Source organism: Clavelina lepadiformis, chromosome 2 (genome assembly GCF_947623445.1).
Source record: "Clavelina lepadiformis chromosome 2, kaClaLepa1.1, whole genome shotgun sequence".
In the NCBI taxonomy this organism is placed as follows: domain Eukaryota; kingdom Metazoa; phylum Chordata; class Ascidiacea; order Aplousobranchia; family Clavelinidae; genus Clavelina; species Clavelina lepadiformis.
Genome location: NC_135241.1, coordinates 592,370 through 605,582, shown reverse-complemented (window position 1 = coordinate 605,582; position 13,213 = coordinate 592,370). Strand labels below are relative to the sequence as shown.

At 36.9% G+C, this 13,213-nt stretch overlaps 1 protein-coding gene across 1 annotated transcript in view; it reads left to right on the top strand.

The window, feature by feature from the left end:
- Positions 1-13,213, top strand: part of LOC143446379 (NACHT, LRR and PYD domains-containing protein 3-like) — a 45,673-nt gene that overhangs the window by 27,423 nt on the left and 5,037 nt on the right. The window contains exons 10-12 of the mRNA XM_076945984.1: positions 9,003-9,164; positions 10,455-10,616; positions 11,911-12,072. Of these exons, the coding sequence (XP_076802099.1) occupies positions 9,003-9,164; positions 10,455-10,616; positions 11,911-12,072 (486 nt within the window). The remainder of the gene's footprint in view (positions 1-9,002; positions 9,165-10,454; positions 10,617-11,910; positions 12,073-13,213) is intronic.

Genomic DNA, 13,213 nt, shown 5'->3' with positions numbered 1-13,213 from the left:
TCGTATCATAATTAATCGTGTTGAAAGGTGATGAAGAAATTGCTTAACTAAAACGTGGCAGTCGGTTTATTAATTTATGTTATTTTGCTGGCATTTAAAAACGAAGAACTTGGTTCAGTAAAATTCTCAAAGTTTTGAAAATCAGATTTTAAATCGATTTCCAACGTTGGTGACAAAACAAAATTTAACTAAACATTTTCAAAAAACGGAAATTTTTGATTAAACTTTTGTACTCAAAATGTTTTATGCGATTTCAATAGAAAAAAGAACGTTTTCAGTCCATAATAAAATAAAGAATTGTAAATTGCTAACAAAGGTTAATGTAAAAATGTAGTATAGTTCTGATAAATATAGATATGATACGATCAATGCTTCTATATAAGTTACATGAATATATACGCGCATATAGAAGCATTGGAATGTTGGATTTTAACATTTTCGTGTACAGTGAACCCGCCATTTATTGTTATGTTTCCTGCATCAGTTATAGCAGATAATTTGTCGAAATCATGGAAATGCGATGAACGGAAAAGTCGTGAAAAGACCGACGGTTGAAAAAAGAACTTTGGATTCGTGAGGGGGGGGGGGGGCACGGCTTAATGCCCTCCCCTTTTTAGTACGCAGTGTGTCTGTGTGCATGTGTTTATTTGTACATGTGTGTGTGTGCGTATGTGTGTGTGAGTACCTCGTCACAATACTTTGCCTCATTACATCAAGAGCTGATGGTTGAACTGAGGCTGTTGCTCATGAGAGACATCCAACAACTGTTGTTCTATTTGTTTGATACATTCATGGCGCAAGGACTGACTCGACTCTCAACATAGGAAGTTTTATGATTTGTATTTTACGAGACTCCACTATTTGATCAAGAGCTGAGCAAGCGGAATGCGTCAACATGGTAAACAATCGCATGAACAGGAACAAGTTGGTTTATGGCCTTCCTCTTACCCTGTACACTTTGCTTTTATGAGGTCATAATGGTGCGCTTAGTCGGTCGCCGTATTTTATTTAGACTCAACAGACAATAATGACGGAGCTTAGAAGGTGACGTTCGGGTTATTGTTGTTGTTGAATTTTGTTTTTCAAGTCAACTGAGTGGCGCTTTCAGAAATACAGAAGCGTTGAAACGATACGTTCGATATAACTGTTACAATTAGATTCAACAGAGCGAGAAGGAAAAGGAATAAATTGAACACAACAGGTGCAGCGTCACACTTTAAACGATCGTCAGAATAACGTAACAAGCACAAAGTAATAGCACAGCGGTTGAATACACACACACACACACGCGTGACACAACTACTGAAAGGGTTTTTAAAAGTTTTCTTGAACAACACTTTGAACACTTGACAGCGGTAAAGTTCTGTAGAATTATCCGGTTCTGTGGTTGGGGTCAGACTCATAGTCAGAAACATCTCGCTCCATTTCCTACCTTACATGCATCCTATATCATTGTAATATACTTTGACTACAACGGTGTTAAGAATGCAATGTGATGTCAATGGAGCCATAAGTATGACGCTGAGCTTCATAACACAATAGAACGAGATTATGCTCGCAATAACACGCAACGCACTAGATGTCGGGGCATGGGCCTAGCAGCCACTGGGTTGCGCTCTCATGTAAAATTCACAGATTATGTATTGTGGGGGGAATGCAGTAGGTAGAGCAATCGAACAGCAATCAACTGCTCAATTGTTGACCAATCACCTAGAAAGTCCCAGATAACGTCGAGGTGGTAGTTGGTGTAGATGATAAATTTACAAAGTTTGGCGAGACCACGTTGTCCTTCCATTTATGATCCACTCAACCTGCCATGGTGCTGCCTATCTTCAATGGGTGGTTAAGGCGACTAAGTTGAAAATTTCTGGCTCGGTAGTGGAGTGTTTAATGCTATGACAACAGCACTCTATAAAAATATTGATCAAACTCGATCAAACGTTTATGCAAGAAACATAGTGGCAAAAAATTCCCAAAGCCTTCGCCACTTTTAAACATTTTAAAGTTATCGCTAAAGTTTGATAAAATATTTTCTTTTTTGCATAACATGTAGTATGATTAATATGATTTAGGACCAAATCTTTTGATATTTTGTAGTTTCTTTAAAAACTATGAGTTAGTCTATACAAGAACACCACCTGCTACATTGTACAAGCCTAGACCAGGAACACCTGTGACCTGTATAAGCCAACACCGGAAACACCATGCAAGACAATCAGGATGCAAATATGCCTTCTACGTCAAGACCTTTGGCGTCACCAAGTGGAAAAATACAAGGTACCAGTTAAACATTCATATCAAGACAGTTCGATTTCGGGAATATTTGAATATTTATGCTAAGTCACAATCGAACTGTGAAAGCTATCTTCTGCTTTCTGTTTAATTGTATCTTACATACAACCAACCATATGTGTATGTGCTATGGCGTTTTTAATTGACATCTTAAACTTTCATTACGAGCTCGTTATTTAACAAAAGCTTTTTTCTAAAATTTTAAACATCTGTATGAATATATCATGTGCTTGATATATGTTGTAGTTGACCAATCTTCCAACAAGCGCGTAGTGGATCTATCACATGGGAACTCTCCAAACTTCACAGGAATCTCGAATACAGCTGGCGACATGACAATACTTAGCGACGTAATTGTAATAACAGGACATGGTAATCATGACACTTGACATAAACCAGTATATCATCTATTTCTAATCAGCAATTGCAAAAACTAGCAACTTGAAACAAGAATCTAGTAGAGTTATGTACATAATGAAGTCTGGCCAACGTCGTAATTAATTAACACGTTCGCTGCGATACCGAATTTTCGTTGTTTTCTTGTGTTACGACTACCTTTAACTTTTTGTACCGCTAGTTGCCGCCAGAGCTTTCCCGCCAAATTTCGTCAACATGTTTTCTTCGCTTTAAGGAGTTCTTTCAGTATGTTTAATCGTTTGTACACCGGTGGGTCAAATCGCATTAAACACAAACTATTTTGTAGCCAGCGCGACTTGACGCACCGGTGGGTCCCATAATTTTAAGCAACTTATAGAGTAAAGCCTATTTCCTTGTGTGATAAATTGTAGGTAATATATTGTGAGTAATTTCTGTTTCAATTGTTGCAAAATGATTCCTGCATCGTTTTATGACATAGGCCTAGAAGAAGTGCTGCTAATTTTGAAGAATCTTCAGATGAGGACTTTAGTTCAGATGAAGAGGTGTCAGATTATTCGGTGTATGAGCCAAGTGATAGCAGCAGTACAGGTGTAGAAGAGGATGAAGAGGAAGATACGTCGACAGCAGATGTTGCGACTACCACAGGCATGGTAGATGGTACTTCTGGTTTAGCCACACTTCAAAATATTTGATCTGCTACCAGTGTTGGGCTGAGGAATTTCGGGTTCACTGGTCAAGAAACTCTGTGCATTTAGGCCAGGGGTTCTTAAACTTTTTGGCACACGCCCCCCTTGACGGTACCTAAAAATTTCGCGCCCCCCTCATTGCAAAATAAAAAAGCATTAAACAAAACAACATATTATTTTCAATTAACTTTCATTAATGAGAAGGATGTACACTGTAAAAAATCTTTTCTAATTATAAGTCAGTGAGACAATTGAGACTAACTATAAGCCATACTTTTCGTTGGACGACTAACTATTAGTCTCAATTGTCTCACTGACTTATAATTAGAAAAGATTTTTTACAGTGTAGTTGTTTTTGGGAAACCAAACGATTAATTCGAGGGTTTGTGGAAGATAATGCACATCTTACGTCGGCTGCACAGTCAAGTTTGTTCCTAGGTTTTGTCTTTATATTCATGAAGATGACGCTGCAAACGACTTGGTTTCAAAACGTCGTTGCTTAGCTTTTCTAAGCATATCGCGCATTGCGGTACGACTTTTTTGTTCACTGTGGTATCTATAAAGCCATACGTCAGATAATTTTGGTCATACTTTGTCTTTTTTCCACTCAATACAATTAGTTTAATTACTAAAATATCTGGTTATTAAATCAATACTAAATTTAAATTTTACTTCATTTTACGGTTTTAATATTGGCTGACGTTGGTTTTACCCTATTTAAACCGGGTGCGTGACATTAGTATTTTTGATCCACGACAATTAACCGTGGGAAATTGACCGCGAACAAACTCACCGGGGACAACTGACCGTGACGTAAATTTACCTAGAACCAACTGACCTCAAATCATATTATCACGTAAACTTAAATCATATAATTTGAATAAACAACAATGCTAATTTGCGTAAAGAATAAAAATAAAATGCGTAGCGGTTGATTTGTGTCGCCGGCCAATTTGTTGCCGGTCAGTTGACCACGACCAATTATTATCGCCGGTGAATTTGTTCACAGTCAATTGACGTGATCCCAGTATGTTTATTATGTGTGGCCGACATTGCACAAATTTTCAATCGTTAATGACTCGAAAATTATAGGTCGTAAACTAATCGGATATTTACAGGTTAGTAGCAAAAACATCTGGTTTCCTGTATACATCATAATTGTAAAACTAAAGAAAATGCATTTAATGTAAATTAAGTATATATTTCTACAAGTGATACATTTGTAAAAGTTTTTCTTGTTACCCCGCCCCCCGTTGTGAGAAAAACAGGTCACCGCAAAAAGAGAAGACGAGAGAACAGTTAGTCAAGCTAGGAGTGCATGAATGAGTAAACGAAAACGATACGCTTCAATGTGGAGAAACACCAAATATTATGGCGTAACAATTGACGTATTTCGGAATCCAAATTTCAAAAACACAATTGCCATCGTGACACACTTTAAAATTTTAATAAAAATGAACCTATAGTGAAAGTCAAGAAAGCATGTTTAGACATAGCTCATATAATAGACAGCTTGTCATCTCTCGCGCCCCCCTTACAAATGTTACACGCCCCCCAAGGGGGGCGCGCCCCCCAGTTTATGAACCACTGATTTAGGCTGAACCTTCACACGAAGGCAAAATTTGGCCAATAGACGTATTCAGTATAGTTATATCAGATGACATCATTAGTCTAATGGTGAGAGAAATGATAGACACGCCCAAGGTCTGAAAATAAGCAGCAGAAAAAGGTGTTTGTGGAAAATGGAACTGATTTGTTTGAACGAAGGATGACGGGGAAGCATCGAAAAAATGCAAAAAAAGTGTCAACCTACTATGAAGGCTGCGAGAGCAAACCATACTTGTGCTTTAAAATGAAGCATTCTAACTGAAAATTAAGTGACAAATGTTCTTTTTCAATATAATGAAATTACAAAGAATTTCACCATTTGTCTTTGTTGAACAAGGATTGTGAAACAGGAAAAAAAGGCAAAAAAATTATTTATAATGTAACAGTAACAACATATTACAGTAATTTTTTTCATAAGAACCACCGGTGGGAAACAACGCAGTAGCAACATTTTACGCATGACTCACTGATGGGTCGATGGCATCACCGTGAACGTGTTAATAGACTCAAAGTTGTTTTAATAAAATCGATAAAAACGTCACACACCTTCATTGCTGATAACTTGTGATATAAAAGTTTTACTTCGGTTGAATCGTCATAAATTCCAAAGTTCATTCAACCAATCAGATTCGATTGTTTGGCCAACATTTGGCAAAGTTTAATGAAACTTTGATTTTAACTTGATTCTTCGTTTTACTTCAGCTCAACCCAACACTGAGCAACCAAGCTCAGCACCAGGGGAATCAGCAGAAAATCTCACCATGAGGCTTCGGGAGGAATTAAGTGAGTTTGCTTCTCAACCTGAGTGGACAGATTTGCTGTAACTTCTCGTTAATTAATTGTAGAATACACTGGTCTTTGCACCTCTATTATGTAAAGGTCTATTGGATTTGCTTAATGTATTGGTATGATTTGTGGTAGAAATAAACGGCAAGATATTAGTATTTCACATAAATGATAACACTATTATAGATACGCCTTTAGCTTCATATTATTATAACGAAACGAAAAGTGAAATTTGGTTACTGGAAAGACATTTAATTAAATTATTGTTTTTTGTAAAAACAGTTTTCCCCAAACTTACTAAACGTCGCTGAATGTCGCACTTACATGGATTAATGCAATGATTTAATTGATATTTTCTTCAGGTTCTAAACTGAAAGAGAGAGCAGAGATAGTTGCGGGGCAGATGAAATTGCCGGTTGAAATCCACAAAAGAATTGATTCAGTTCCACTTGAAATTGCAAGGTGGGGAAAAAAGATGGATCTTGACAGTGTTGGACATTATCATAAAAGAGAGGAAGTTCTTGAAAGATTTGATCTGAAGGATAGAAGAGCGGATGTTCTTAAAAGATTTGATCCTGGTCAGGGAAACATCACACTGGATCAGGTTTATGAGACAGCCAATAAAACTGCTAAGAAAGACGCCGAACTATGCGAAACTTCTGCAGCAAAGGAAGAATACGTTCGTATCCGTGGTAACATCGTGGGTGTGTCAGGACAGGCTGGAATCGGGAAAACTACTCTGACTAAAATTCTTGCACAGAAAATCTTGAAGGATGGTTTATTGGGTGAAGTCAAATACATTTTCCACATCGCACTTCGTGACGTCAACTTCACTGCAGAGTCCAACCTTCTTCAGTTCTTCACAACAAGTGCTGGGTGTGAGTGGGATCACAGTCGTGAGTCTCATGACAGATATTTGCTGAATCATCTCAATGAAAGCTCTGATGTGGTCATAATCATGGATGGTCTGGACGAAGCAACAATGACGTCACCCGATAAATTAGCTCCAATCACATCTCTGCACTCGAAAGCAACATCTGAGACTTTCATTAAAAACCTGCTTCGTGGAAAGCTGCTTCCACGAGCCAAGAAATTCATCACCTCACGTCCCCGGCAATTGTACGATCTTCATCCTGAATGCAGACCTTCCTTCATTGTTAATGTCCTCGGACTGAATGAAGAATCACAGGAAAAAATCTGTGGACAGATCTGTGATAAAGACTCGAAAAAAGTGATGCAGAGATTAGATGACAATCCTGACATCTCTTCATACTGCTACATCCCTGTCCTCTGCATCTTAACCATCCATTGTATTCATCAGAGCATGAGTAAAGGTGAAGGTACCGATCTGTCGTCGATGACTGGCATCATATGTTATGCTTTAGAAATGTTCATCAGGTCAAGCCACATGCATGGACACGAAAGTGACGTTGGACAGTTGGCCCGTCTTGCTTGGAATGGATTTGCTGTGAGGAAAATTATCTTCAGTGAAGACGATTTGAAGGATGTAGATATGGATGAGAAAACTATTCGATCGTTCTTGAAAACAAATATCGATTCCAGTTTGAAAGTGAAGATATTTGAAGGCGACAAGAAGACTTTCTTTTCACATTTAGTTTGGCAGGAAGCGTTTGTTGCCATTTATCTCATCTTCTTTGCATCACTGGATGAGTTTGAATCCAGAATGTCCAGCTTCAATACACCCAGATACGAAATTGTTGCAAAATTCATCTTCGGATTGTGCAATGATGAAAATGTCAACAGATTGATGAAGTTCCTGCCTCCTCCAACTGATTATGATGGAAAGAAGAAGATGATGAAAGAGTTTCTGGTTCGATCAACACCGAACTCTGTCAACGATAAAGAATCTTTTCAGCGATTACTTGTTGTGTGTGCTTGGCTCAAGGAAGCAGACGATCAGGACTTCAATGAAGTGGTTGCTTCTGTTGTGCGATCCCCCATTGTGTTGAAGCGGGAGGCAAATATCTTTCCAAATGACGTCACGACCTTCAACTATTTTCTGCGTTCAACAACCGAGCCTTGTGTGGTGAGGATTGATCATCTCAGGTTCAGTGGAGATAGCTTTGATCGATTGTTTACTGAGTTAGAGATAACACAGAGAAAGAACCAAGTCAAGGTGAGTTCTATGAACTTATACTGAGTTAGCGATACGTCAAGTCAAGTTTTGGAACTTTGGTGTCTAGCTATAAATTAAACTATAAACCACCTCTCATTCTTTTTTCAAATTTTTATTACAAAACACAAAATAAAATTTAGAAAAAAACAATGCTCTTTATATTTTACCATCTATACTATTTAATGTGTTTCATTCGTAGGTTTTATTGCAAAATATTTTGATTAAAATTTTCACTTTGTCCACTGAAACGTTTTCATAAAAGTTTTCATAGTTTGGATCTAAAGGCGATTTAGTTTTAATACGAATTAAATTTCATATCAAAAACAAGTTGATTTTATGTCAAAGAAGAGCTGTCAATAAAAATATCGGACAAATAATTTTTCAATTATATTTAGTGATAAAAGAATAATGCAGTAATTTCATAAAACGTTACTCAAAGCACAAATTATACGCCAAGTATGACATAAGTTGAGGAAATTTTGACGTCACAATAATAGTAACGTGCATGACGTACAATAATGTGCATGACGATGATGCTCAGAATAATTATGATGAATGAATTATTTAAAAATGTCCATAAGTGAGTAGCTCGGTGTCTTACGATATCTAATCCAATAACCTGACTTACTGTTGACCGGTAAAGATACGTCACTATGACTTGCGAACGGAAAAAAGAGTTTTCAATATCAATCAATCAATATCACGTGTCATTCACTAGATGGTGATAGCGCTGTTGTTATGCAACAAGACGCTTTCCTTCTCGGGATTACTGAAGTAGTCGACATCAAAGAATGAAGTAAAATCTTTTGCGCTTGGTTACTTTTGTGTTTAACAAATTTTACTGTAGCGCCACAAAACATGCCGAAATATTTAGTTTCGATTTCAGCTCAAATTTCTGCATTAAGTATAATATATAAAGATTTTCTTTTACATTAATTATAAGCGAAAGGTCGAAAATCTTGTCGCTAAATTTCTGGCAATGTGTGTCATGTGATGCTGATCACGATGCTTGTCGAACAAACAATGCAACATCTAGAAGATTTCCCTGTAAAGTTTGATTCTGTTTTCAAATAATTTATTACTTTAAATTTAAGTTTATTTACAAAATATTCCAGATCGATGAGATCAACCTGAGTGCGAATAAGTTCGGTGACGATGGAGCTTTGTTATTATCAAAATGTCTCCCCAACATCAGGAGACTGAATGTAAGCCTTTGCGATATCGGTTATGTTGGAGTGAAAAGTTTATCAGAAGCCATCGAACATCTTCCACAACCGGTGAGTGTCAGAGGCACTTAACTTGAGTAAAGAACGATCAAGTGAAGTAATAAATAGTAGATATATTAAGTACATTGGCTGGATGCGTGTGACGTCATAAATTTAATACAAATGATTGGCTATTGCGAAACAAAGATTGTAAATATTACGTCATAATATTTGAGTAAAAAGTCTGATTGCGTTATTTATGTTAAGTTACTTTGCTTTGCGAACCTAAACAAAAGTTATCTATAAAATGGTATTAAGTTGGCATATATCACGGATCGTTCACTAGATGGCGATAAGTGCTGTTGCTATGCAACAATACGCTTTCCTTTTTCGGATTACCGAATTAGTAGACATCAAAGAATGACGTAAACTCTGTTGCGCTTGCGTTTGGTTTGTAAGTTTTCCGCAGTGCTTCCATGTTGGTTATCCTGTGGCCAATGCTTTTCACACACAACGGTATCATCTGAGTTCGGTTGCTACCACGAGGAAGCGCAGCATACGATCTTTTTCCTTCTTCTGGATTCTTTGGGAGACAAAAACTTTATGTTGCTCATTATAATTTCCATTGCCGTTGTGCACGCAACACTTTCTTTCCATGTTGACAATTAGCTTAAATTATGCCGTAATCACTGCCTGAGAATTGGATCTATATTTTTAGTTTAAAGTAGATTGTCAATACGTTGAGTCTGCGTACATTAAATGCGGGTTCGGCAGCGTATGAAGTAAAGTTTCTCCTCCAGTTCTTGTGCATACAACCTATGTGTGCAAATAAGTTGTGTAGTCTGTTGTTTCTCAACTTCCATTGCGGTGGCTATGCTATAGCCCCAGACTAGTGTCATCTATCGATCTACCAACTGACCCTTGCTTCTTAATCTCAAGTTATTGCCTTTACCTGTTTATTTAAATTATGGCGTCTACAAACCAACAAACTTAGGCAGCCATCAATCATAGTTTCTCTTCCTAACTGACATAATCGTAAAGTTTCAAACTTAAAATACTGACATTTCTATTAAACTGTTTCATTAAATCATGGGGTTTCCGACAATATAAATTTACAGACAAGCCTTATGACGTAATAATAAACTTCCAGTTTTTCAATATCATCGTGCGATATGCAATGAATTATAGCAAGCCGTGCAGTATATATATGCAAAATGAGTAGAAATACTTTTGCTGTTATGACGTCATAATATGTTTTGTACCAAGCAACGAACGATTAAAAAAAAATTTTCCTGTAAAATTTTATTCTGTTTCCAAATAATTTATTACTTTAAATTTAAGTTTATTTACAAAATATTCCAGATCGATGAGATCTACCTGACTGAGAATAATGTCGGTGACGATGGAGCTTTGTCATTATCAAAATGTCTCCGCAACATCAGGAGACTGAATGTAAGCCTTTGCGATATCGGTTATGTTGGAGTGAAAAGTTTATCAGAAGCCATCGAACATCTTCCACAACCGGTGAGTGTCAGAGGCACTTAACTTGAGTGAAGAACGATCAAGTGAAGTAATAAATAGTAGATATATTAAGTACATTGGCAGGATGCGTGTGACGTCATAAATTTAATACAAATGATTGGATTTTACAGAACAATGATTGTAAATATTACGTGATAATATCTCCGTAAAAAGTCTGATTACGTTAATTATGTTAAGTTATTGTTCTTTGCGAGCGGAAACAAAAGTTATCTATAAAATGTTGATATAAGTTGGCATATATCACGTGTCATTCACTAGATGGCGATAAGCGCTGTTGCTATGCAACAAGATGCTTTCCTTGTCAGGATTACCGAAGTAGTAGACATCAAAGAGCGACGTAAACTCTGTTGCGCTTGCGTTCGTTTTGTAATTTTTCCGCAGTGGTTCCATGTTGGTTAACCTGTGGCCATTGCTTTTCACACACAACGGTATCATCTGAGTTCGGTTGCTACCACGAGGAAGCGCAGCATACGATCTTTTTCCTTCTTCTGGATTCTTTGGGAGTCTAAAAACTTTATGTTGTTCATTATAATTTCCATTGCAGTTGTGCACGCAACACTTTCTTTCCATGTTGACAATTAGCTTAAATTATGCCGTAATCACTGCCTGAGAATTGGACCTATATTTTTAGTTTAAAGTAGATTGTCAATACGTTGAGTCTTCGTACATTAAATGCGGGTTTGGCAGCGTATGAAGTAAAGTTTCTCCTCCAGTTCTTGTGCATACAACCTATGTGTGCAAATAAGTTGTGTAGTCTGTTGTTGCTCAACTTCCATTGCGGTGGTTATGCTATAGCCCCAGACTAGTGTCATCTATCGATCTACCAAGTACCAACTGACCCTTGCTTCTTAATCTCAAGTTATTGCCTTTACCTGTTTATTTAAATCATGGCGACTACAAACCAACAAACTTAGGCAGCCATCAATCATAGTTTCTCTTCCTAACTGACATAATCGTAAAGTTTCAAACTTAAAATACTGACATTTCTATTAAACTGTTTCATTAAATCATGGGGTTTCCGACAATATAAATTTACAGACAAGCCTTATGACGTAATAATAAACTTCCAGTTTTTCAATATCATCGTGCGATATGCAAATGAATTATAGCAAGCCGTGCAGTATATGCAAAATGAATAGAAATACTTTTGCTGTTATGACGTCGTAATACACATTGTACCGAACCAGGCAAGATTAAAAAATTTTCCTGTAAAATTTTATTCTGTTTCCAACTAATTTATTAGTTTAAATTGAAGTTTATTTACAAAATATTCCAGATCGATGAGATCTACCTGACTGAGAATAATGTCGGTGACGATGGAGCTTTGTCATTATCAAAATGTCTCCGCAACATCAGGAGACTGAATGTAAGGAATTGTGATATCGGTGATGTTGGAGTGGAAAGTTTATCAGAAGCCATCGAACATCTTCCACAACCGGTGAGTGTCAGAGGCACTTAACTTGAGTGAAGAACGATCAAGTGAAGTAATAAATAGTAGATATATTAAGTACATTGGCAGGATGCGTGTGACGTCATAGATTTAATACAAATGATTGGATTTTACAGAACAATGATTGTAAAAATTACGTCATAATATCTCCGTAAAAAGTCTGATTACGTTAATTATGTTAAGTTATTGTACTTTGCGAGCGGAAACAAAAGTTATCTATAAAATGGTCTTAAGTTGGCATATATCACGTGTCATTCACTAGATGGCGATAAGCGTTGTTGCTATGCAACAAGTTGCTTTCCTTGTCAGGATTACCGAAGTAGTAGACATCAAAGAGCGACGTAAACTCTGTTGCGCTTGCGTTCGGTTTGTAAATTTTCCGCAGTGGTTCCATGTTGGTTTTCCTGTGGCCAATGCTTTTCACACACAACGGTATCATCTAAGTTCAGTTGCTACCACAAGGAAGCGCAGCATACGATCTTTTTCCTGCTTCTGGATTCTTTGGGAGTCTAAAAACTTTATGTTGCTCATTATAATTTCCATTGCCGTTGTGCACGCAACACTTTCTTTCCATGTTGACAATTAGCTTAAATTATGTCGTAATCACTGCCTGAGAATTGGATCTATGTTTTTAGTTTAAAGTAGATTGTCAATACGTTGAGTCTTCGTACATTAAATGCGAGTTCGGCAGCGTATGAAGTAAAGTTTCTCCTCCAGTTCTTGTGCATACAACCTATGTGTGCAAATAAGTTGTGTAGTCTGTTGTTGCTCAACTTCCATTGCGGTGGCTAAGCTATAGCCCCAAACTAGTGTCATCTATCGATCCTACCAACTGACCCTTGCTTCTTAATCCCAAGTTATTGCCTTTACCTGTTTATTTAAATTATGGCGTCTACAAACCAAGAAACTTAGTTCAACCGCAATCAAAGTTTCTCTTCTTAACTGATATAATCGTAAAGTTTCAAACTTAAAATACTGACATTTCTATTAAACTGTTTCATTAAATCATGGGGTTTCCGACAATTTGAATTTGCAGACATCTCTACAGAGAACAAAATCCTTATAAGTTATAACCTAATAATAAACTTTCAGTTTTTCAATATCATTGTGCGCTATCCAAATGAATTAT